Raw genomic sequence first — 24382 nt, forward strand, 5'->3', positions numbered from 1 at the left:
CTTTTTAAGGCTTCAATTGTGATAGTGGGAACACTTTGGTGTTTTTTCCTTGAAAGTGACCCAGCTTGGTCCTGAAACCGCTTCATCCCTATCTCCCCAAAACCCTTACTGTCCTCCCACCCAGAAGAGAAACGGGTAAAATCCCATTCCCTCTCCAAACGCGGAATTACTAGTTACTGGGCATGAAGGCGACGACCGGGAGCGCCCTCTGGTGGCCACTCCAGGCACAACATCAAAGGCTGCCCATGGCCACAGTCAGTCAGTCAGGCCCCTGGTGCCCTCCAGTGGGAGCTAATGGTTTTACAGCCTGGACAGGCCTGAGACTCCGCGCAGTACATGACGGTGTAGTTATGCGGTTCAGTGAGGATCATTCGTTCATTTCTGCCCACTTATGTTTTTGATTTTTTAATTTCCTTCTTGTTGAGCAGTCTACATTTATCCTGTGCCTACTTTGTGCCTGGTACCAAACCGTTCCAGAGTGGGGTAGACATCGCTCAGATAGTGCTGACTCTTGAGTCAGCAGGAGGCTAGATTCAGTAGATGGCTTGGGCAGGCTTGGGAAGGACCCAGGTGAGCACAGCATCCACCAGGCTGGCTGGCAGGTAGGAGGCCGGCAGCCAGAGCAGCTTGGCATCCCGGCCGGGGCTGTAGCGGGTTCGGGGGTGACGGGCAGTCAGGGCGTGCTCCAGGCACCTGCTCACCTTGGTCAGGTCCGGGTCACAAAGCAGGTTCATGATCCACTGCTGCACTTTTAGGTCTGCAGCCCCGTGAGGGGGTTGGGGTGGGGTGATGTGAGTGTCTTACCCTCATGCCAGCCCATCTCATCCTCCTTTCTGGGGACTGCCCTTCCAGCTGGCGGTGTGGGCTGGCTATGTCCCTGTGACACTCCTTTCACCCTTACCCTCCCTGGCCACACACCCACCTCTTCCCGGCAGGCAGGCTGGTGTGGGCCGACCTTCCTCTTACTGTCACTTCCTTCATCTGCCCCATTGTGGGCCCAGTTACTCACACTTGGGGAGGAAGGCCTCGCCGTACTGGGCCCGGGTAGCAGAAGGTATTTTTGCCCAGCAGGCCCGCAGCGCATCCTCCATACTCTCCAGGTTGGTCACGGGGGTTCGGAAGAAGCCAGGCTCCACGATGGAGACCTTCACGCCAAAAGGAGCCACATCTCGCCTGAGGGAGGTGCAGAGCGAGTCTATGTTCTTGTCCCAGGGGAGGGAAGCTAAGATGTGCTCTGACAGCCTCTCTCGACTGGGCTGGGACAGGTATGGCCGAGATAGGAGGGTTGGTTGGTTTGTTTTTGAGACTTGTTTGCTTTTATATTGTGATCGAGAATAAAACCCCCCCCCCCCCCAAACCCCACCACAATCTAGTCAATTCCCTCTCATAGCCACCTTACATAGGGGTCCTGGGGCTCAAAATCTTTACAGGAGCAGCCAGCTTTGTGGATTCTGAGGAGTAGCTGGTGGGACTGAACGGCTGAGCTTACAGTTAGCCTGATGCCTGATCCACAGTGCCACCAGGGCATCTTATGATCTAGAAGAGGGGTCACTCAACTTTCCTCTTTGGAAAACACTTTACTGTGAATCAGGTAAAGGCCAGCAGATTAAGTCATCGTCATTAAGCGTTCTGAAAGGGCCAGGCTACGGAGCAGGACTGAAGCTGTTATGGAGGCATCTGCACAGCCATTTACAGTGTCACCGTTGGATAATTTACCAGAGACCCTTGCTGACGGGCTGTAACCACACAGGCAGCTAGCGCCATCTGTCCTGAGCCAGTTTAACAGCTCTTGGTTGGGAGGAACTCTGTGACCTAACACTCCCCCCCACACAGGGTTATGTCACATCCCGGCACCGACATGAAGGTCTAGATGGTGGTGTTTTCTGGGGGGAATTTAAGGCAAAAAGTGGAGCTACGTGCCCCCACCGGGTGCAGCTGGAGAAGTCCCAATAGAAGGTCCAGGTTCGGTGCTGCCAGCCAGGGAGCTGCAGTTATTTGCTGAGGGTGGTGCTGCAGGTACCCTTCCTACTCCGGGGCGGGCCATCCTCAGTGGTGCTTTTAATGATCCCCACAGGGATCTTCAGTGGCCCATGAAACTTTGAAAACACACACACACACTTAAGAGGAGGGGCAGGAAAATGCAATTGCCAGGCTTTCTAGACCTGAGGGAATCCCGTGCGGGGGTGGTGTGTGTGTGTGTGTGTGTGTAAGTTATGTCGCCATCTGCCATTCAAGGACTCCTGTTGGTGCAGTGTGTGAGTACTTGGCTAAGGTCAGTGGTTTGCACCACCAGCTGTTGCCCAGGAAGGTTCGTGGCAGTTGGGGGAATTATTTCAAGCCGTGACCTCATCCTAAGTCCTCTTTGTCATGGATAGCAGTGAGACCTTCTGCTAATATTAGTGCTTCTCGAGCCCTTGCCCCATTTTAAGGGCCTTCCACAGACCTCATGGAACTCAGGCTTCTGGAGGCAGGCCTTCTCCCCGTTTTAAGCCCCAAGGCTCCTCCAAGAGCACGCTGGGATTTGAACGCGTCAAGTCTTGCACTGAGCCATCACCTTGTTAAGCATTATACTCTGGCCGCTCCGTCTTTGCTGGGCCCCCCTTCTGAGTGGACAGTGGAGCCATGTGGGGCGTGGGGCCCAGATAACCCAGAACCCACCTCAGGCTGTCAGAAAAGGCCTCCAGGCCAAATTTGGAGACACAGTAGCCACCGCCATTGGCTGCTAGGCGGCCCAGGACGCTGGTGACGTTGACCACCCGGCCACGGGCCTGCTGCAGCAGGGGGAGCAGCGCCAGGGTGACCCTGATGGGGCCCAGGGTGTTCACACTCAGCACCCGGTGGAAATCGTCCCATGTCAGCCACGGGGTGGGCCCAATGATCCCGGCTACACCAGCATTGTTCACCAGACCAAAGAGCCCTGTGGGGAGAGGTGACATCCAGGTGGACCTTGGGCCAATCCACAGACCCTCTTCTTCCTGGAAGGAGGATTCCAGCCCTGCTTTTTGACCCCACCTAGCACCTCTGGTTTCCCACAACCCTTGCAAGTGACCCTTTGGGGGTGGGAGGCCGTTCAGGATCAAGGGTACCCACTTCATAGTTCCCGTGGCTCCAGTCACTTACCTGCTTCCCCGACCTGTGTCTTTACCCACTTGGCGGCCCCCTGGACGCTCTGGGGGTCAGTGATGTCCAGCAGCACTGTGTGAAGGCGGGAGGAGGCCACTCGCTGTAGGTCCTCTGCCCCTGAGGGGGTAAGGCAACTGGCCAGGACTCGGAAGCCCTGCTGGTCCAGTCGAAGCGCTAGGAGCCGCCCAAAGCCGGAGTCACAGCCAGTGATAAAGATGAAGGCATCGCTGGGGGGTAAGCTCTGGCGGTCTCGCAGCAGCCACAGCACCCCCCAGAGCAGGGCACCCAGCAACAGAGGGAGCCACATGCCTGGACGGAGCTCAGGGACCTGCAGGTGGCAATCTAGGCTGGGTGGGAGATGGAGAGGGAGCCTTCCCGCCCAAGCCCCTCTTTAACCTCCACGCTGGAAGTCTCATCTGAGCCAACAGAGAAACTAAGTCAGGGGGGAGGAGAGGGAGGCAAAGACAAGCCCCACCTTAGTAACTAACCTAAAAGCCACTCGGGCTCTGAGTGGGAGTCTGCTGTGTGAGAGCCCAGGGGGTTTGGATGTGCCCCCGCCCCTCCCCTGGGAAAGCTGGGAGCCCGGGACCCTCAGGATGGGACCTGGACCTAGATGGAACCCGGATCTAGATACAGGGCCAGGAATCTGGGGTGGGGTGGGGTGTGCGTCCCAAACTCATAGTGTGATAATGAGCATCCCACTTGGTCTCAATCTGTTTTCTCATTGAGGAGTGGGGCTGACAACACCCGCCCCACACCCCCCCTCCCCAGGCCCATCCCCGTTGTGAAGGGCCGAAGGAAGTCAGGTGTGAAGAGCACACCTAGCTGTTGAGTTGCTACCATTCCAGGTGATGGCTCCCCGGCATGGCGGCATCCCCTAGCCCCTGGACACCCCCCCCCCACACACACACACACACTCACCTCCTGTGCCTGCAGCCTCCTGGGCTTTGTGTGAGACTTTACTCCCAGTCTCCTAAGGTCCCCTCAGGCTAGCTACAGCTGGGGCCAAAGTCCCAGAGGAGGATTAAGTGTGTGCATGCGTGCAGCGCAGCGTGGGGGTGGGGTGGAGCATAGGAGTGGGGGTGTGGGTGGGTGCTGGAGCCAAGTGGCTGAAGCAGTGTTTAGTGCCAAGCCTGCCTGGGCCCCTTCTTGGATGTCTTTCTGGGCCTGTGTTCCTGACTACCTGTCATGGCCTCCCAGGCAGGGGTGCTGCCAAGGGCGGCAGCTGCCCCGCTCCGATATGGCCTGGGACCTGCCATTGCCCTGCCTTGCACTACGGCCCCCCCATGCTCAAGAGCTAATTCTCCCCCTGGCCCAGACTCATGACACTTGTCAGTACCAGCCTGGGAGAGGCCTGTGAGCACGTGGCTGGGCAGGGAGCCAGAACTGGGGTCCCTGCTTGCTCCCTGGCTCATCTCTCCTCAATGATGGGCAATGGGAATTCTGAAATGGGGAGTTTGGGGCAGGGACCGCTAGGAGCTCTTCCAAGGTGTGAGCACCTCCTAACCTCTCCTCAGCTAGCAGGCATCCGAACCTGACCGCAGACTGAATGAAACTGAGATAGTAAGAGGTAACCAGGGCCACCTTCTAACCCAAAGCACCTGACCCTCCCGCGAGAAAACACCTTTGAATCTTCCCCTCCCCACCCCGCCCCCGCGGTACGCCGAGGGAGCGCCACATAGGAATGGAGCACTGTGCTTTATTCATGGTCCTGTCAGCACTGCTTCCTCCTGCGGGGGGCGGGGTGGGGGGGTTGGTGGGGTTGGAGGGGGTGGACAGGTGGAGGAAGGGAAGAAGGACTAGGAGGGGGCAGGCTGCAGCTGCCCTTTGTAGACATATTCCAGGGCGGTGGCAACGGTGCGCATGTCCAGCTCGATGCTCCGAGCCCAGTTCTCCACATCCCCGATTTCCTGGGGGGTGCAGGGGGGAGCCCAGGCATCAGAGTGGTGTCTGGGGGCACTTGCCATCCATTCTCTGCAGAGGACTTGAGTTCCTACCCTGTCTGCTGGTGGGGTCACAGGTGGGGCTTTTGGAACCCCCCTCCTCCCCCCATGCCTGAGCTGGCCTGACTGGAAGCTGCCTCCCCACACCCTCGTGGTCAGGAATGGGGGGTGGTGAGCTAGGTGGCCCACCTTGAGTGCCTGATTGAAGTTCTCCACCATTCCGATCCACTGGCCAGTCTGCTTAGCAAACTGGGCGGCCTGAACCTGCAAGGTTTTCACCTCATGGTCCAACTTCCTCTGGTTCATGTAGGCTTGAGCCACACTAGGGGTTGGAGAAGGGAGGAGGTCACCCCACCCAACGAGTTGGGGGTGATCATCAGGGCCAGTGTCCCCCTGCAGGAGTGAGAGGGCAGCCAGGGCTCACTCGTACATGCGCCGGGACCCTGCTCAACCCCACTCCCAGAATTCCCAGGGGCACCGAGCTGGCAACTGACTGTACACAGAGCCTCTCCTACCCCCCCAAAGTGCTCCGGCAGCGGGGAGGGGAGAGGGGGAGTTGCCTGAGGGAGAGGGGTGTGGGCACACACATCCCTGAAGAAGAAACTGGGATGGAGAAGGGAGTGTGGGGAAGCTGGGAAAATCCAGCAGTCGAGACACATCTGGCAGTGATTGGAAGCCCAGGGAAATGTTTAAGGAGGCTTGGCTGAGCTGGGAAGGGAAGTTGGGGCCCTCCCTGAATCAGGCGTGAGCCGGGAGAGCATCCCCTTCCCCAGGAACCCTGAGTCAGGAAAGTATATCCCAGGGGTGCTTCTTGGTGCCCAGTCTCTTTCCCAGCCCTTCTCCTTTCGCCCACACAGAAGCGCGTGCGTGTGCGCGCGTACACACACACACACACACACACACACACACACACACACACACTCTCTCTCTCTCTCTCTCTCTCTCTCTCCCCCACCCCCTTTAGCAAACACAGGGTTTTCTTTCTCTTCTCCGAAATCAAGATGGTGGTGGCTGATAACACGGCTGCTGTGGGGATGCTCTCTTCACCCCTCTGGCCCCCTCCCATAACTGTTCCCCCAGATTGGTTAATGAATCTTTTACACCCCTCCCTAAACCTTTAGGTCAGCTGAAAGACTCCTCATCCGGTGTCCCCCCCCCTTTGGAATCTGAGTGGGCAAAGGGTTGGCGGAGTCCAGAGTGGGCAGGGCACCTGACAGAGGCCCAGATAGACTGAGCCTTTGTTTTCCCTTCCGGGGAATAAGAGGAGCTGTGGGCAGCTACACAAAACCCTTTCTAATCTGGCCTTGGCTTAGCTGCCCTCTGAGTTCAAAGTGGAGTGGCCCAGAGCCAAGGGACAGGAGAAGGAGCAGCCTGGCCACACTCACAATGTGGGAGGGAAGAGAGGGGAGCTCACGCCCCTTCTCTTTGGGAGACAGCTGGGCTGCAATAGGGGTTGGGATGGGAGCCCAAACAGTAATGCCTCAAACGTTTCCCCAGAAAGGTCCTGAAACCCTCGTCTCCTCTACTATTCACACAGAATAGACAGAGAACGTGGCTGCAAGAGAGATCAGAGTCGCTAACCACAGTCTTCTCTTCCCTTATTCTTGCAGCCCCCCCACCCCCCACCCAATGAGTAATGATGATGACCCCGACCCCACATGACTCAGTCTCAGCATTCACAACCAGGCTGTCCTCGTGCCCTGGGGTGAAAGGCACCAGACAGCCTCCTTTCTTCCAACCAGGCATATCATATCATCATCTCTGTACTCTCTGGGGTCGCCCAGGATCAGAGACAGTGAGCTTGGCTCCTTCTAAAGTCTAGGGCTTTCATTCGCATTCCCGTTAGGCCTGGGGTAGGGGGTGGCCCTCGGAGCCCCAGAAGGAGGAGACAGGAGATGGGAGAGAGCCTGCCCCTCTCTCGGCCTCAGCCCCAAGCATGGGTTCGGCCAACACATCCCGACCAGCTGTGCCCTGTCTTTCCTGCCAGCTGCTGCTCAGGCCTGCCAGAGGGAGGAGAGGAGAGGGTGGAAAGTTGTGGTGAAGGAGGGTGCCCTCCCTCCCTCTGAAGCGACAGCTGGACTTGGAGGGGTACAGGAAGGTGGGCAGATGGCATCAAGTTGTAGGCACCAGCGGAGCTGATGTGGAGAGGGGGAACTGTGGCTGCTTCCCCACCCCTGCAGCTGTTCCTCCCTGACCAGTATGAACTCAAGCCTTTCTTTAATTTACAAAGTGAAGCTGCAAGAGAGGGGCATTAGAACATCCCACCATCTGACCAGCAATCGAGGGCTTGGCCTTAAACTTCAGGGGCAGGGGTTCCTACCCCACATTGAGGTGATCCACCAAAGCTTCTGTCAGGCAGGTTGCGGCGGTAATAGCCTCTCGCCTCCTCTTCTCTGGGGGGAGGAAGAGAAAAGGGATGGAGGGAAGACTTGGTTTATTGTGGGACGATGGCCAAGTCTCCTCCTCTGTTCACCATGCTGCTAGTTGTCCGGGCATGGTGCCCTGATCGGGTAGTGGGATGCAGACCGGGCTGCTAAGTGCCTGGTCAGCAGTTTGAATCCACCAGACACCCACTTTGCGTGAGACACAGAAGGCTTCTCCCATGAAGATTTCCACTCACACACTTACAAACCCGGAGGGGCCAGTGCTGCCCTATCCTCGAAGGCTGCCACGTGGTGAGCTTGTGTTTGGTGGCTTGCTCACACTTCTCAACTAATCTCAGACTCTCAGAGCTGGGAAAGCGCTTGGCCAAACACAAAGCAAACCCGCAGAAACCTGTGTGTACATTTATGTGGCGGGTAGAAACAACGGGCATATCCACCAAGAGCGGAACGATGGACCACAGTGGCACACCACTCGGAAAAGAAACCCCCCATCCCACTGCGGGGAGCAAGTAACTGGGAGCAGCAGTTGGGGGGGGGCGAGGGGGAAAGATGGGTTTTCATTTCCTGCGCTGGTGCGGTGCGAACGATGGCGGCACAACCTGAAGAGCGTCCTCAACGGTACAGAACTGACACGCAGAAACTTAGGGTGAGGTGACGCATATGTGCGTGACGTACATGTTGACCACAATAAAGTAAAATAATGAGCAAGCCCTTTCCTCAGAAACTGGTGTCCCGAGACACTGAGGCGTCGGTGCCAGCACGACTCTTCACTCTGTGGGTGAAGGGCTCGCTCGTACCTCGACCAGGGGGTGCCACACTCGGACCCAGCGCACCGCCCGGCTGGGACCGCGGCAGCTGCCAGGCGCGCCGGCTTCCCATTAGCACCGCCCCCTGGGAGGCCCGCCCATCTCCGGAGCAGGAGCTCTCCGGACCAATAGGAACGGCGCTCCATGAGGAGGGGGCGGGTCCGGGGCGGGGCGAGGTAAGGCCCCGGGCGTTGCCTCCAGGGGCCGGAAGGAGGCGAGAGGACGGGAGCCGGTAGCTCCGGAAGGAGGCGAGAGGATCAGGAGCCGTTTGGCAAAGGCACGGAATGATCCACAGACAAACAGACAAACAAGCAAACAAAACGTCGCCGCCCGGCTTTCGGCCCGCCCCGCGGCGCTCCCCAGCCGGGCCCTCAGCGCGCCGGCGCTTCCCCGAGGCCCGGGCGCGGGGCTGAGAGCAGGCCGCGGCCGGCGCAGAGGGCCGGGCGGCCGCGCTTACCCTGCAGCTCCTTGCGCTCGTTCTGCTTGGCCTGGTGCTCTTTCAGCAGGCGGGACAGCATGGCCGCGCCGGGTCGGGGCTGGGTCCCGAGCGCGCCGGACCCCTCTTGGCACGGGGAGCTGCAGGTTACACCTCGTCTCCGGCGGGGCCGAGGTCACGTGATGACGTCACGTGAGGCCCGGAGCCGCCCTCTCTGAGGCGAGCGCTGGTCGGTGGTGGAGATCGGTTAGGGGAGGGTGAGCTCTTTTCGCTAGTGGGGCCTCACTTTTTAGGGGGTGCTAGAAGAAAATTTCCCGAGTCATGTTATTCAGGTACAGGTGCTTTTTTTGGCTAAGGACAAGTTTTTGTTTTTTTAATCATTTTATTGGGGGCTCATACAACTCTTACCACAATTCATACATACATCAATAGTGTCAAGCACTATTTACACATTCGTTACCCTCATCATTCTCAAAACATTTGCTCTCCACGTAAGCCCCTGGCATCAGCTTCTCATCTTTCCCCCTCCCTGCCCGCTGCCCCCTCCCTCATGAACCCTTGATAATTTATAAATTATTTTATCATATCTTACACTGTCCGACGTCTCCCTTCACCCACTTTTCTGTTATCCGTCCCCCAGGAAGGTGGTTATATGTAGATCCTTATAATTGGTTTCCCCTTTCCACCCCACCCTATCTCCACCCTCCCAGTATCGCCACTCACACCACTGGTCCTGAAGGGATCATCGGTCCTGGATTCCCTGTGTTTCCAGTTCCTATCTGTACCAGTGTACATCCTCTGGTCTAGCCAGATTTGTAAGGTAGAATTGGGATCATGACTGTGTGGGGAGGGAGGAAGCATTTAGGAACTAGAGGAAAGTTGTATGTTTCATCGTTGCTACACTGCACCCTGACTGCTGTCTCCGACCTGCGACCTTTCTGTAAGGGGATGTCCAGTTGCCTACAGGTGGGTTTTGGGTTCCCACTCCACACTCCCCCTCATTCTCAATGATAAGATTTTTTGTTCTTTGAAGCCTGATACCTCATCTATTCAACACTTCATGATCACACAGACTGGTGTGCTTCTTCCATGTGGGCTTCTGAGCTAGATGGCCGCTTGTTTACCTTCAAGCCTTTAAGACCCCAGACACTATCTCTTTTGATAGCCTGGCACCATCAGCTTTCTTCACCACATTTACTTATGCACCCATTTGTCTTCAGTGATTTTATTGGGGAAGTAAGCACACAATGTGATATTTTGTTCTTTGATGTCTGATAACTGATCCCTTCGGCACCTGGTGATCACACAGGCTGGTGTGCTTTTTCCATGTGGGCTTTAAGTAGGGACAGCTTTTTAAAAAAAAAAACAAAACATTTTATTAGGCGGGGGGGGGGAGGGGTGGGAGCGGCGAGGGAGGGAAAAAAAAGAGGACCTGATGCAGAGGACTTAAGTGGAGAGCAAATGCTTTGAGAGTGATTAGGGCAAAGAATATACGGATGTGCTTTATACAATTGATGTATGTATATGCATGGATTGTGATAAAAGTTGTATGAGCCCCTAATAAAATGTTTTTAAAACCCCCCCAAAAAACACATTTTGTTAGGGAATCATACAACTCTTGTCACAGTCCATACATACATCAATTGTATAAAGCACATCTGTACATTCTTTGCCCTTATCATTTTCAAAGCATTTGCTCTCCACTTAAGCCCTTTACATCAGGTCCTCTTTTTTCCCCCTCCCTCCTCACTCCTCCCTCCCCCATGAGCCCTTGATGATTTATAAATTATTATTTTGTCATACCTTGCCCTGTCCGACATTTCTCTTCACCCCCTTTTCTGTTGTCCGTCCCCCAGGGAGGAGGTCACATGTAGATCCTATCGCCCCTCACACCCCTGGTCCTGAAGGTATCATCCACCCTGGATTCCCTGTGCCTCCAGCGCCTATCTGCACCAGTGTACAACCTCTGCTTTATCCAGACTTGCAAGGTAGCATTTGGATCATGATAGGTGGGGGGTGGGGTGGCAGAAGCATTTAGGAACTGGAGGAAAGCTTTGTTCTTCATCAGTGCTATATCGTACCCTGACTGACTCATCTCCTCTCCTAGACCCCCCTGGATCCCCTCTTAGGGGATCTCCAGTGGCTGACAAATGGGCCTTAGGTCTCCACTCTGCACTTCCCCCTTCATTCACTATGGTAAGATTATTTTTTTCTAATGATGCCTTATACTTGATCCCTTCGACACCTTCTGATCACACAGGCTGGTGTGCTTCTTCCATGTGGGCTTTGTTACTTCTGAGCTAGATGACCGCTTGTTCACCTTCAAGCCTTTAAGGCCCCAGACACTATCTCTTGATAGCCGGGCATCATCCGTTTTCTTCGCTACATTTGCTTATGCACCCGTTTTTCCTCAGCGATTATATCATGGAGGTGTGCACCCAATGATATGATTTTTTGTTCTTTGATGCCTTATAACTGATCCCTTCAGAACCACGTGATCACACAGGCTGGTGTGTTCTTCCATGTGGGCTTTGTTGCTTTTGAGCTCAATGGCCGCTTGTTTATCTTCAAGCCTTTAAGACACCAGACGCTATATCTTTTGATAGGTGGGCAACTTCAGCTTTCTTCACCACATTTGCTTGTTCACCTGCTTTGGCTTCAGCGCTTGTGTCAGGAGGGTGAGCGTAGAATGCCAATTTAATAGAAGAAAGTATTCATGCATTGAGGGAGTGCTTGAGTAGAGGCCCAAGGTCCTTCCGCCACCTTAATACTAAACCTATAAATATAGGCACATAGATCTATTTCCCCATCCTCATATATATACTTGCATATGTACATGTCTTTGTCTAGACCTCTAAGGGACAGCTTTTAATGTCGCCTTTGGGTCTCTGGCTCTTGAGACGCCTGATGCTGCCAAACTGTTCATCAGTGTGGGCTGTTGGCAGCAGAAGCTCACAGCACTCATTGAAATTCTCTTCCCCGCCTCGCCTTTCCCTCCTGGCAGCTCTGGTGGGTTCTCAGAGGTTTATTCCCTGCTCCTAGCCTCTTTTGTGGCCCTCTCTTCTCTGCCCACCTGCCAAGTCCCCCAGCTCTAGTTGATTTTTGTAGAGAAGCATTTTAGGCTCTTGAAGCGGCCTCCTAGGGAGCTGTGCTTATTCGGCTGGCTGTGGGTGGTGAATGCACAATTCCTTCTCTCCTTATGTGGTCAGAGACTGCGAAACCATTTCAGTCTCACCAGAAGCAAGAATGCTGCTGCCAAAGTCAAATGCAAATTACACAACGTCCCTCTGCGCTAATGAGACATGTTTCCCGGATTAACTTCCAAAGAAAAATTAGAGTAAATTAGGCCCTTCCACCATGTCTTATAGGGGAGCTATAAGTCAGAATAGACTTCATGGTGGGGAGTGAGGGTTATGATCCGGAGAGGTGGGAAGGATGTGTGGAGCTGAATTCTTTTTAACCATTAACTGGCAGTGTGGGTAGCTTTGCCTCAAGCCTACTGAGTTTGAAAGTGGATTGCTACCACTCTCCTACCCCACCTAGGGAGGGGCAGCCTAGCCCTTGGGACTTTCTTGGATGTGCCCTTGTTGGGATCTAAGGTGCTTAAAGCCAAGAACCACACCACTCCCTGCTATTCGTTGGGTTCTGACTCTTAGTGACCCTATACCAAGTCAAACTCACTACCATCCAGTTGATTCCCATTCATGGCCACCCAGACAGCCCCTTTTGATTTCCGAGCAGCAGGTGGTCATTCCAAACTGCTGACTTTGCAGTTAATAGCCCAACTCACAACCCACTATTGCTACTGGTGCTCTTACCTAGGGCACTCACTTGCGTGATAGCGGACATAGTCAATTCTGACTTGTGGGTTCCTGAGACTGCAACTGTTTATGGCAATCGGAGGTCCCCTCTCTCTCCCTAGGAGGGGCTGGTCGTTTGGAACTGCTGACCTTTCGGATTACAGCCCAACATGTAACCACTACACCACCAGGGCTCCCATCTAGAGTACTCACTCAAAAACCTCACTGCCATCGAGTCCATACCAACTCATAGTGACCCTGTAGGACAGGGTATAACTGCCACTGTGCATTTCTGAGACTAACTCTTTGGAATAGAAAACGAGGCTTCTCCCACGGAGTCACTGGTGGTTTTGAACTGCTGACCTTGGGCACCTAAGCACCGGGGCTCCTATGTTCACAAAGTCATGGGTCTCCTACCCTGACTGCCCTGGTCGGAGTGTCCTGAACTAATTTTGTTGGTATTTTTATCTGCACTAGTGTTTGTATCCCAGTCAAGGGTTTGTTCCCATTTTTTCTAGTCCTGCCTGCGATGATCACAGTCATGGTTTTGTGACCATTTCCTTTGTTCTCTGTGCTCTAGTTGACTTCTTGGGCACAATTATGGCCTTCTGCCAGTGGTCTCCCTTATTTAGATGATTTGTCTTTGTCTTTCTTAACACGTAATAAGTGTGTCTATAAAGTTATATTTGAATTTTGAGTCTTTTTTCCTCTCTTAGAACACCCTAGACCAATTAAAATAGAACTTCTGATGGGTAAAATTGAACAAGTCTGATGTTTTTTTAAAAAGTGTCAGGTGATTCCAAAGTGTGTCCAGGACTCAGAATCGCTGGGTGAAACTGTAATCAAAGCTATCCAGTGACACATACTTGAAATTGGCTTCATCCCGTCTGCTGATAGGGCGAGCAGAAATGGGTGCCCAAAGATTGAGTCAGCATCAAACATTCTTGACATTTCTAAGAGTTGAGAATCACAGAGCAATCCACCCAGCTACTCACAGAGCAGGGTCCTGAGCTCTGGGAGATGTTTGCCCTCTGCCAAGATCTGTGAGATGAGGCACAGGAAATGGTTAAGCAGCAACAGCAAGCAGACCACTAAGGTAAAGAATAAAATGGCTGGATACTGTGTCTATGTTTATGGCGATACGTACAAAAGCACTTCTTTTCCCAGCAGGTCCTGAGTGCTTTCTGTGAATCAAGTACGGTACTTTACGTTCCTTTAGTCTCTGAACAATCCTGCAAAACGGAGTCGTTCATGAAGCTCCTAAGTGCTAGAGCTGTGATAGAAACCCAGCACCGGAGTGTGTAACACTGCTATACTCAGTAGACCATGGAGAGACCCCAGCAGGGGAGATCCAGAAATCTTTTTAAGGGGTGGCTTTGTTGTCTTCTCATCACCACACTCCCCTTGTCTGTTGGACATCAGCTGTTGGGAATCCGAGGCAGCCAGCAGCTGAGGTGGTTGGGAAGTGGTTCCTTTCTAGAGAGGGGCAGATCAATAGAACCGGGAAGAGTGAGAGAAGCATCCTAGGGCAGCCTGACCGGTTCTGCCCCCTCGCTGGCTCCCGCTTGCAACTGCAGTGAGCAAGCAGAATAGAGGCCGATTGGAAGGTGCCCAATGCCTTCGCTTTCAGAGCTGGGAGGCCTTGGGAGAAGGGCAGGGGCTGGAGCAGGTGCCAGAAAACAGCACTAGTGAAATAGAGGCTGAGGGCTCAGGGTGGTGGTAGCAGTTGTGATTGGAGGTTGCAAGGATGAGCCTCTGAATGTTAAGATTAGGTTGATTAAAAATAAAAAAAGGGTGGTGGGGAGATTAGCCAGTTTCAGGGAGAGTGCCAGGCCCATTCTGTATTACCCTCACCCTCTTTGGCACAATTGCCCAATGTTTTCACAGTCAGTATAAAGGCAGCCAGGATTCTGCAATCACCCCTCCCTCCTCTTCCACTTACTCATACTGGCTGTTTCTTTGGGCTAGCTCTGGGCAGAGGACCAAGGTTACCTGTTTCTGGGAAACCCAAATTGAATTCGCCAGGGTCAAGCTCCATCTTCTCTTTTTCTGGGTCCTAACCCCAATTTCTCAGAATCCCTGGTGGTGGAGTGGGCTAAGCACTGGGCAGCCAGCTGTCAAGTTGATGGTGCAAACTGACCAGCCACCCCAAGGAGGACCCGTGTGTTCACATCCAGATGTCTGGTCTGGGAAGCCCTCAGGAGCAACGCTACTGCATGGTACAGGGTGACTAGGAGCTGAAAGGGCCGGTTGGCAGTGGGTTCACCTGAGTTTCTATTGTGGTTGTAGGGAAGTCCACTTGCCTTCTGCAGAGACAGACACAAACCTTATGGATCATCGAGCAACGGCTTGAGATTGAACATCTTTTTTTGTGGGGGGAGGTCAGATGCTTGCAGTGGGCCCCCTCCCTGCTGTTAAGGACAATGGACAGGCCTGCAGTCATAGATTTGGTTCCTGTAGGTAGGGTTTGCACTCTATTGATAATGGTTCCTATGGAGAGCCAGAGAACAGATCAAACCCTCTCAGAGACATCAAATTAGGCTGCCATCCTGAATCTAGGATCCGCCCATCTTGTCACATGTATACCCCCAACCCCTCCTCTTCCTATTGCGTGTGTGTCCCTACATTGTGCCCCTGTCGTTGCTGTATAACCTATAGTGCAACCCCTTCCTGTGACGTATGTGGGCTTGCATGCTCCCAAAGGTATATAGGCCTGGGTTAGCAATAGATCTCTCTCTCTCTCTTTCTCTCTCTCTCTCTCTCTCTGCTACTCCCTTGGCCTCTAGTGGGCTCCCTCTCCTCCTCTGTTCCCTTTCCCCTTGTCTTCCTTCCCTTCTCCCTCTCTCCACATGGACTACCAAGCGGGGCTGAGGTGAGCATACTACTAAGAAATATGTCTGACTCCATTATTTCAATCTCTCTTCTATCTCTCATACTCTCGACTTTAATATAATACTTATATATCTCAACTGTACAATTGTGCCTATCGAACCTGCGATTAGTGGTAGGAGGCTGGCACCACATCCCACCTCAACCACAAATGGCGCCCATTGTGCGACAGTAAGAAATGAACTCTTTTGAGTTACACCCCGTGTAACACTTGTACAGCCCCACTGGAATGCAGAGAGATTTGGAAAATTGTGTGAAGAGAGGATCCGGTGTGGGAATTGGCAGATAAGTAGTGGAAATAGTGAATGAGAATTTTAAAGAGGACAATGGGGCAAGGTAAAAGTAAACCTGAAACTTATGGTACTGTTAGGTAGTTCTAGCATAGGGATGGGGAACGCATGCCCAGAGAGCCAAACGTGGGAACAAGGAGTGGCGCACCGCACATGCTCAAGTTCAGGTTTCCCGCAGGTAGGCATGGGTGGGCGCTAAACTTGGGTTGGCCCACCTAGGCCAGGTGAATTCAGTTCAGCCAATGGGGTCGATCAGGGGGGGTCGTCCACTACGCCTCCCTGTTGAATACTTGAAAAGGCAGGAGCCCAGAGTAGAGAGACAGATTTGTCTGCATGACACTGAGCAGCTTCCGCCAGGCTGCATGGTGGGAAGGAGTCCTATGGGTGTCGTGTAAACCTGAAACTTCTTCTAACTCTTATAAAACTCACTTGGATCATGAGGCCCGGCTTCAGCGTGAATTCTTTCTCACGTGGGGCCAAGGACCGAGGTATAACTCTAGATCCAGAGAGATCTAACAGTATTACACTCATCCATTTACTGAAAAGACAGGGTGTAAAAGTAACGAAGAAAAAGATGCAGTGTTTTTTAAAAGTAGTATAAAGGTATAATCCATGGTTCCCGGAGGAAGGAACTTTTGATCTAGGGACCAGGGAGGAGGTCATTGTAAACTTAAAGAAAGCACACAGAAATGAGAATATCCCCATGGAGACATGGTCTCTGTGGGTTCAAGTTAGGATGGTCTCAGTACCTTTGCAGGAGGAAGAGAATGAGGATTATCAGTCTAGTGAGAAGTCTTGTGTCTATTCAAATGTAGAAAGGAAAGCTAAAGTGTCTTTGAATGAGTATGAGTTAGGTGATAAAGTACTAGAGGCAGCGGATTGCAAGACCCAAAGTGAGTCTATTATACTATTATACAATGCCAAGGAAGCTCCCTTTCTTTCAAAGGTAGAGAAAGCAAAGAAACAAGACCAGCAAAGTAGTGAGAAGCATCTAAGCTATGCAAACTTAAATCGGGTGAGAAGCGGTCAGAATGGGTTTCAGGCAGATGAGAAGATTTTAGGCAGAGCTGAAAGAACTAAGCCTGAGTCAGAAGGGGACATAGTAAAAGCAACTGCTCCCCTGCTGGAATTTAATGTCAGAAAGACCAGAGATTGTAAAACAACCAAGCAAGCCAGTGCTGGAGGTAGAGAGATTAATTAGCTCCAAAGAAATGCAAAATAAGAGAGCTAACACAGAAGATGAAGTTCAGGAAATGGAACTTCAAGATATACATGTTGAGAAGACCAGTTCCGAGAACAGAAGCAAAGAGGCAAGGCATAGGAAAGCACCATAACTTTCGAAAGGAGGAAGAGGAATTGCAGAAGGAGATTTAGAATTTAGAATGTCTTATCCAGTTGGAGTTGTTAGCAGACAGCCTTACAGGGAAACACCCACAAGGAACTCACGGTGCCTTCCCTTTAAGTTGCTAAATGATCTCAAGCAGGCAGTCAATGATTATGGCCCAGACTCACTTTTTGTAATTAGCATGATAAGGGCTTTAGCAGAGTCTGAGAGCTGGACCCCTACAGACTGGAGAGCTTTAGTGAAAATTTGTCTTTACTCTTCAGAATCCTTGCAGCCCTCACAGGAGGACTCAAAAATGCAGAAGAGGGCATAGATATAGGGATTCATCAACTGCTGGGGGATGAGAATTATATCACAGTTGAGTCTCAACTACAGTTTACTGAACAGACAATAGGAGAGATATGTGAGGTTTGCTTAAAGGCCTGGGAAAAAATAATTCCATCAGAAGAGAGAGAGCTGAGTCACACAGCTATAAGACAGTGGAATTACGAATCCTATGCTGACTTTGTGTCCCTACTGGAAGACGCTATTTCCAAATGTGTAAAAAGTGTCCAGACAGTAAGAGACATATTGCCTAAGCTATCTTATGATTTTTCTAATAAACACTGTAAAAATGCCTTGTGTCTATACAGGGAACAGGGCACGCTGTTAGATTATTTCAGGATATGCAGGAACGTAGAGACAGGAATACAAGGAAAACCTCATGGCAGCTGGCTTGGCAAATTACACCAAACCTAAAGAAAGTGCTTTAGTTGTAGGAAGACAGGTCATCTTCAGAGCGAATGTAGCTTGGCCACAGAGAGCGAGCTGTAGCCTGTGTTTGAACGTGATCCAGGGCCATTGAGACCGGGTTTAAAAGAACCTGAACTCTGCCCCCGCTGCAGGAAGGGAACTCATTGGGCGAGTCAATGTCCCTCAAGATTCAACAGTAAAGGGTTGCCATTAGCAAAGGCTTCCCTGCAGGAAAATAGTGGGAAGAGCTTGATACAGACCCTGCCCAACAAAGCATGAGAGGCAAGGTGTCTGCCTGCTGGAGCAGAGACGATCTTAGAAACAACAGGTATCCCCCAGTCTCACAGCAGGAGACCAGACCTAGTCAAACAGACAAACAGCCCCGGTTTGACCTAGTCAAACAGCCCCGGTTCTGGCTGCAATTACCTTGACTAACCAAGAGAAGGCTCAGAAACTCTCAGCAGTTTGCTGATTCTAAAGAACAGGAGCCTCTTATTGAAAGAGTAATACAGTTTTTATCAGGAAGTTTTAACCTAAGTACTAAAGGAATTAAAATTAATACTGGAGTTGTTCAGAGTTGCAAGGAAAAGCCTAAAGCTGTGATTAAATCAGGAATTATTAAGAGTGGTAATTGGGTTCTGTAATATCTCTCAGGAGATAGCCTTACACCTCGGTCCTTGGTTCTGCATGAGAAAGAATTCACGCCAAAGCCTGGCTCATGATCCAAGTGAGTTTAATGGGAGTTAGAAGAAGTTCCAGGTTTTACGTGACACCCACAGGATTCCTCCCGATCATGCAGCCTGGCAGAGACTGCTCGGCATCATGCAAAGATACCTTTCTCAAGTTCTCCTCCAAAGTTCTGTCTCAAGTTCTCTCCCCAGTTCCTCCTCTCTCCCCCTGACTCCTGCCTTTTCAAGGATTCCAGGGGGAGGCATGGTGGACGACCCCAGATCGACCCCATTGGCTGGATTGAATTCACTAGACCCCGGTGGGCCGATCCTGGTTTAACGCCCACCCATGCCCACCATGGGAAAACCTAGGCCTTTGAGCCTGTGCAGTGCGCCACCCTTTGTGTTTGTGCTTGGTTCTCTTGGGCATGCATCAATGGACATCCCATCCCTGCCTATCTGCCTAACAGTTCCACTACCTAAAATAACTATGGGATGTTTAGTAGGAAAGTCCAATATAAATTCTCAAGGTGTTGCTGGAATTATTAATCAGGATTATGAAGAAATTAAGTCAGTGAAGAAATATGATATACCATGGTTTATAAAGGAGAATTGCTTAAGCCAGTTTTTCCTTCCTTGCATTTCTAGAGTTAAAAGCTATGCCTATCAGGAAAGAGTACTTGGGAAGTTTGACCACCCTTTATATCAAGGGGTCTTTTGGAATGCTGTTTTGAGGAAAGAACAGCCCCCCACATGAAATTAGAAATTGGAGGAAAAAGGTTTTTAAGCTCTGGATATGGGGTCATTTTCTTAAAGCAACCAGGAGGGCATAAGACCCACCCATTAACTTCCCCTAAATCTAGAATGGAAGGAATGAATGAAGTTAATAGAGACAGAATATTGCAAGGAGGTAAAATCATACAGTGTAAAGAGCCTGTAACTGTTATGCAGATAGCGCAGGGATGGGATGTCTATTAACGCATGCCCAGAGAGCCAAGCATGAGAACAAAGGGCGGCGCACTGCACATGCTCAGAGGCCCAGGGTTTCCTGCCGGTGGGCATGGGTGGGCGTTAAACCTGGATCAACCCACCTGGGCCAGATGAATTCAATTCAGCCAATGGGGTCGATCTGGGGTCGTCCACCACGCCTCCCTGTGGAATCCTTGAAAAGGCAGGAGCCAGGGGGAGAGAGGAAGAACTTGAGAGAGAACTTGGAGGAGAACTTGGGAGAGATCTAACAGAGTCGCAGGGAAAGAGATCTTTGCATGATGCCGACCAGTCTCTGCCAGGCTGCATGGTCTGGAGGAATCCTGTGGGTGCCGTGTAAAACCTGAAACTTCTTCTGTCATTAAACTCACTTGGATCACGAGCCAGGCTTCGGCGTGAATTCTTTCTCGTGCGGAGTCAAGGACCGAGGTGCAATTCTATCTCCAGAGAGATCTAACATAACCTTATTGGTAAACTTGGAGAAAAAAATGTCTGGTAAGTTGCTTCAAGAACAGCTGAACAAATTTATTAAAAAATTTTTTCAGTCTTTCAAAGTATGGTAAGAAGTTCTCCCAATTAGTTAGCTTTCTTAATTCCCTGAGAGCTGGGAGCCAAAATTTACATGTTAGTTCTCTGGATTCTCTGAGAGCTGGCAACCGATGTTTACATAACAGTGAAGGCTATCTAACTCATACTTTTACTGGTTCAAAACCTAGCGAGGTAACTGAGACCGCCAACAGTGCATTAATATCTGCATTGTTTAAACAGAAGGGGGAGAAGAGTAATCTTATGTATGACGAATTTCATTTGGTCATTTTAACTAAAATTTTTTTCTCTTTACTTAAAGCTTGTAGCAAAATTAGGGCAGATAAACACGTTTTCACTTCCACAGAGAAAGCTGATCCTGAAGAGTCCCAAGATGATGGGAATCGGGTTTGGGATCCAGGTCCATTTGTCACCTGGAGAAAGGGACATACATCATGTTTCTGCAGAATAAAGCTGATGGACTCCCCTTAGAAGGACACAACCACGTTCAGAGAAAGATGGACGTGAAGGACATGAAGGAACCACAGAAGCTTAATCATAATTCTTTTTCCAGGCCACTGACACCCTGAAGAGAGGGGCTATTTGTTTATATTTTCACAGGCAAAGGGTTTCTCTTCAGCCAGCAAGGCCCAGAAGAAAGGAAGGAAGCTGATGTGTGACCTGACCCCCCTGCCCTGTTACTGAAGTTATCCAAAATGTCAAGAAGACCTCGCAGATTCCTGAGAATGGCGATTGCTGACTGCTGAGATATTTCTTCCATTGCTGATGCTGTCTAAGGGACGCTCTGGGACTCTATCAAAGCTGAACATTTTATACAATAGTGACTGGACTATTACTACAAACTTGCTTTGCTGAAAGAGAAATTTTGGATTTGTCAATGCTATGATATTGTTGGAAAGTAACTGATTTTGTATAACCCCTTACCCACATCATAAGGCATTGCATGATTAGGATTTGACAAGAAAACATTTGCAAGGGCTTAAGGGAAGCATTTTATTAGATGTGATTTAGCTAAAAGGATATTTCCTATACATTCAAGGGTGGATTTAAGGCATTCCACTAGCTGAGGTATTTAAACAAATGGTGGTTGGCTTAGGAAGAGGCTGGATCCCACGTGCCTGGGTTAAAAGCATTTAACAAAGCTTAAGTTTTAGTCTGACTGTGTTGTTTATCATCATAATTTTGATGCTCGGTCTCATGTCGCTTCTATAGGAAGCTAAGAGATATGAAGAGAGACCATGTTGCCTCCATGACACTATTGAATCTTAAATGTAATGCAGAAGGGGAAATGCAGGATTCTAGCACTGAGGGAAATAAAACTGGGACTTAGTCCCTGACTGATACAGAGGGAATCTGGGAGACTAGTATTCCATGGCAGGAAGCCTGCCACTCTGGTAGTTGGAGATATAGTCCGAGTACATTTTCCTGCAGTAGCCCATCATGTCCACAGTTTCTCCCTTAAAGCTGTGCTGCCTTAAAGTGAGCACATGGTTGATTCATTCTCCCTATAGAAGCAGACATTCCTATTGGCCCTATTTTTTCCCACTGTAGCATCCAATCCCTCTCATACCTTCCTCTAATAGCAGATGGGCACTGGGGGACTTTATCCCCCATGCATGAATTCAAAATGTTTGCTATAAGCCTGAATTTTGGGCTATATTAATTGGATCATGAAGTTTTGTCTTGACAACTTTAAGTGTATAGAAAATAACCATGTCGCCCATGTGACTTTTGAATTCTATATATAAAGCAAAAGGGGGAATTGTGGGGGGATGTCAGACTTGCAGACATCCTCCCTGAGGGCGATCAGTTGCCAGACTGCAGTGGGCCCCACTCCCTGCTGATAAGGACAATGGACAGGCCTGCAGTCATAGATTTGGTTCCTGTAGGTAGGGTTTGCACTCTATTGATAATGGTTCCTATGGAGATCCAGAGAACAGATCAGACCTGAATCCTGAATCCAGGATCCACCCATCTTGTCACATGTATACCCCTAACCCCTCCTCTTCCTATTGCGTGTATGTCCCTACATTGTGCCCCTGTCGTTGCTGTATAACCTATAGTGCAACCTCTTCCTGTGACGTATGTCTTTACCTGTAATCAGTGGGCTTGCATGCTCCCAAAGGTATATAGGCCTGGGTTAGCAATAGATCTCTCTCTCTCTCTCTCTCTCCCTCTCTCTGCTACTCCCTTGGCCTCTAGTCGGTTCCCTCTCCTCCCCTGTTCCATTTCCCCTTGTCCCCCTTCCCTTCCCCCATCCCCTGTTCCCTTTCCCCTAGTCTTCCTTCCGTTCTCCCTCTCTCCACGTGTACCACCAAGCGGGGCTGAGGTGAGCATGCTACCATGAATCGATTATTTGACTTTCTCTTCTATCTCTCATACTCTCGATGACTTTAATATAATACTATATATTTCAACTGTACAATTGTGCCTATCGAACCTGCGATTAGTGGTGGGGGTCTGGCACCACCCCCCATTCAAACCACACTTTTTGTTGGACATCTGCCCTCCTTGCCCTAGAATTTATCTTCCAGATGATTTTCCCTTAGAATAAACAAATTGAACTCCATACTCCTTTCCTCCACTTGCTTCTGTTTGTTTGTTTTCTTTGGAGCCCTTTTTCAGAGTTAACTTTGCTGACAAACTCCAAACTGGCTGGCCAGGAAGCTGCTGAGTTGTTAGGGGTGAACATTCAGGGATGATGTGGAGTAAGTCGGCTTACTGTACAGGGAAATCTGGCTGAACTTCAAGAGAGTGGGCCAGGGGTGAGGTGGCCAAATTCCGAATGTGGTCAGAAGCTAGTGCTCAAAAGAAAAGGGACCCTCAAGACAATGTAAATGGCTCCCTGTGGGACGTGACCTCCCAATCCTTTCCTCTAAAATCCAATGATTTCACATGGATTCTCAAAGACCAGCATGGTCACGCCACTTTCTGAAACATTGGCTTGAACATTTATGGTCTTTCTTTCCCAGACACTCCCACAGTTGAAACTTGGCTACAGCCAGAGTTCAGAGGCAGGCAGAAAGAGAGGGCTGGGTGGGGTGAGAAAACCCTCTTGATGATGTGTGTCAGGGTCGGGGTTTGGGGGAAGAACCAGGCCCTGGGGGAGATGCCCCAAGGCTTCCAGATGAGGTGGAGGGAGCAGTTAATTATGAGTGTGTGTTCTGGAAGGTTAGATACAATAGCTAAAAACAAGTATGGTCTGGGAGAGCTGAGAAATATCAGTTCCTGAATGGAGGGAAGAAAGCTGATAGAGAGGGAAGGGGCTGAAGAAAGCCCCAGTCTCCATTCATATAAGGTGTACTAGTCCGGGTTGACTAGAGAAACAAACTCATAGACACTCATGTGTAGAAGAAAGAGCTTTATGGGCTCAAGTGGGAAGAGAATGCTTTGAAAATGATGATGGCCGCATATGTGCAAATGTGCCTGATTCACTGGAGGGATATATGGATTATGCTAAGAGATGTAAGAGCCCCCAATGAAAGTATTTAATTTTTTTAAAAAAGGAAAGAGCTTTATATCACAGAGTAATTGTGTATTCAGAAAGCATCCCAGCCCAGTCCAGTCCAAGTCCATAAGTCTGATATTAGCCCATATGTCCAATACCAGTCTATAAATTCTTCTTCAGACTCACGCAGCACATGCAATGACACCGAATGCAGGAGGAAAGATCACAGACCAGTGGGTGGAAAATCTTGTGGATCCAGTGGTGGTGGAAGCATCTCAACGCTGGCAAGGGTCTCCATGTGGCTTCTCCACTCCAGGCCTCTAGCATAGCTCCATGTGTCTTGTCAACAGGAATGTCTCACAGGGAGTGTGTATGTCCTGCCTCCACTGAGCTATTTATCTCCTTAGTGCCTCCAAATGAGGTAATCAAACGGTGACCTGGTTGACAGGCTAGACTCCACCCTTTCGCAAGTAGACAAGAGATTATGTAACTGTCGCACAAGGTTCCAATCGTTTTCTGAGTCTGGGTATTTATCAATGGAAAAAGAAATTAGTTTGAAATAATTATAGACTCAAAGAAAGTTGCAAAAATAGTACAAAAAATTCCTGTGTATGTTAGACCCAACCTCCCCTAATCTTAGTACAATAGCAAAACCTTGATCTTGATCAGTATCAACATCTTAGTACAATAGTACAGGTGCAACCCTGTTAACTAATGGATAGGATTTATTCAGTTTTCCCATTTTTTACACACATCCTTCTGTATGCATGGTTTTATGCAACTATATTCCATGTATAAATTCACACAACCACCACTATACTCAGAATACAGAACTCTTCCACACATGAAGGAACTGCTTTGTGCTACCCCTTTATATTAGTGCTCACCCATCCCTGTCTCCTGTTCCAGAAGGGAAGAGACTAATAGTTGTATCTTCAATGGTTGCTTGAACAATTTTAAGACCCCATACACAACTCACCACAAT

General features: G+C 50.4%; 2 protein-coding genes and 1 long non-coding RNA gene across 3 annotated transcripts; 1 reads left to right on the forward strand and 2 right to left on the reverse strand.

The window, feature by feature from the left end:
- Positions 1-312: 312 nt before the first annotated feature.
- On the reverse strand, positions 313-3852 carry RDH5 (retinol dehydrogenase 5). The gene is made up of 4 exons (XM_075552823.1): positions 3121-3852; positions 2659-2917; positions 1010-1173; positions 313-757 (listed from the first exon to the last, which is right to left on the reverse strand). Exons 1-4 carry the CDS (start codon positions 3428-3430, stop codon positions 534-536), a joined length of 957 nt encoding a protein of 318 aa, XP_075408938.1. The 5' UTR covers positions 3431-3852; the 3' UTR covers positions 313-533.
- Positions 3853-4802: 950 nt separating this feature from the next.
- On the reverse strand, positions 4803-8882 carry BLOC1S1 (biogenesis of lysosomal organelles complex 1 subunit 1). The gene is made up of 4 exons (XM_075551532.1): positions 8714-8882; positions 7387-7459; positions 5256-5388; positions 4803-5033 (listed from the first exon to the last, which is right to left on the reverse strand). The coding sequence occupies exons 1-4, from the start codon at positions 8772-8774 to the stop codon at positions 4923-4925; spliced, it is 378 nt and encodes a 125-aa protein (XP_075407647.1). The 5' UTR covers positions 8775-8882; the 3' UTR covers positions 4803-4922.
- LOC142450060 (uncharacterized) lies at positions 8447-22551 on the forward strand. The gene is made up of 4 exons (XR_012784905.1): positions 8447-9658; positions 10549-10680; positions 10800-10888; positions 20550-22551. It is a non-coding gene; the product is annotated as an uncharacterized LOC142450060 (long non-coding RNA).
- The last annotated feature ends 1831 nt before the right edge of the window (positions 22552-24382 follow it).

Source organism: Tenrec ecaudatus, chromosome 6, assembly GCF_050624435.1.
Source record: "Tenrec ecaudatus isolate mTenEca1 chromosome 6, mTenEca1.hap1, whole genome shotgun sequence".
Taxonomy (NCBI): Eukaryota; Metazoa; Chordata; class Mammalia; order Afrosoricida; family Tenrecidae; genus Tenrec; species Tenrec ecaudatus.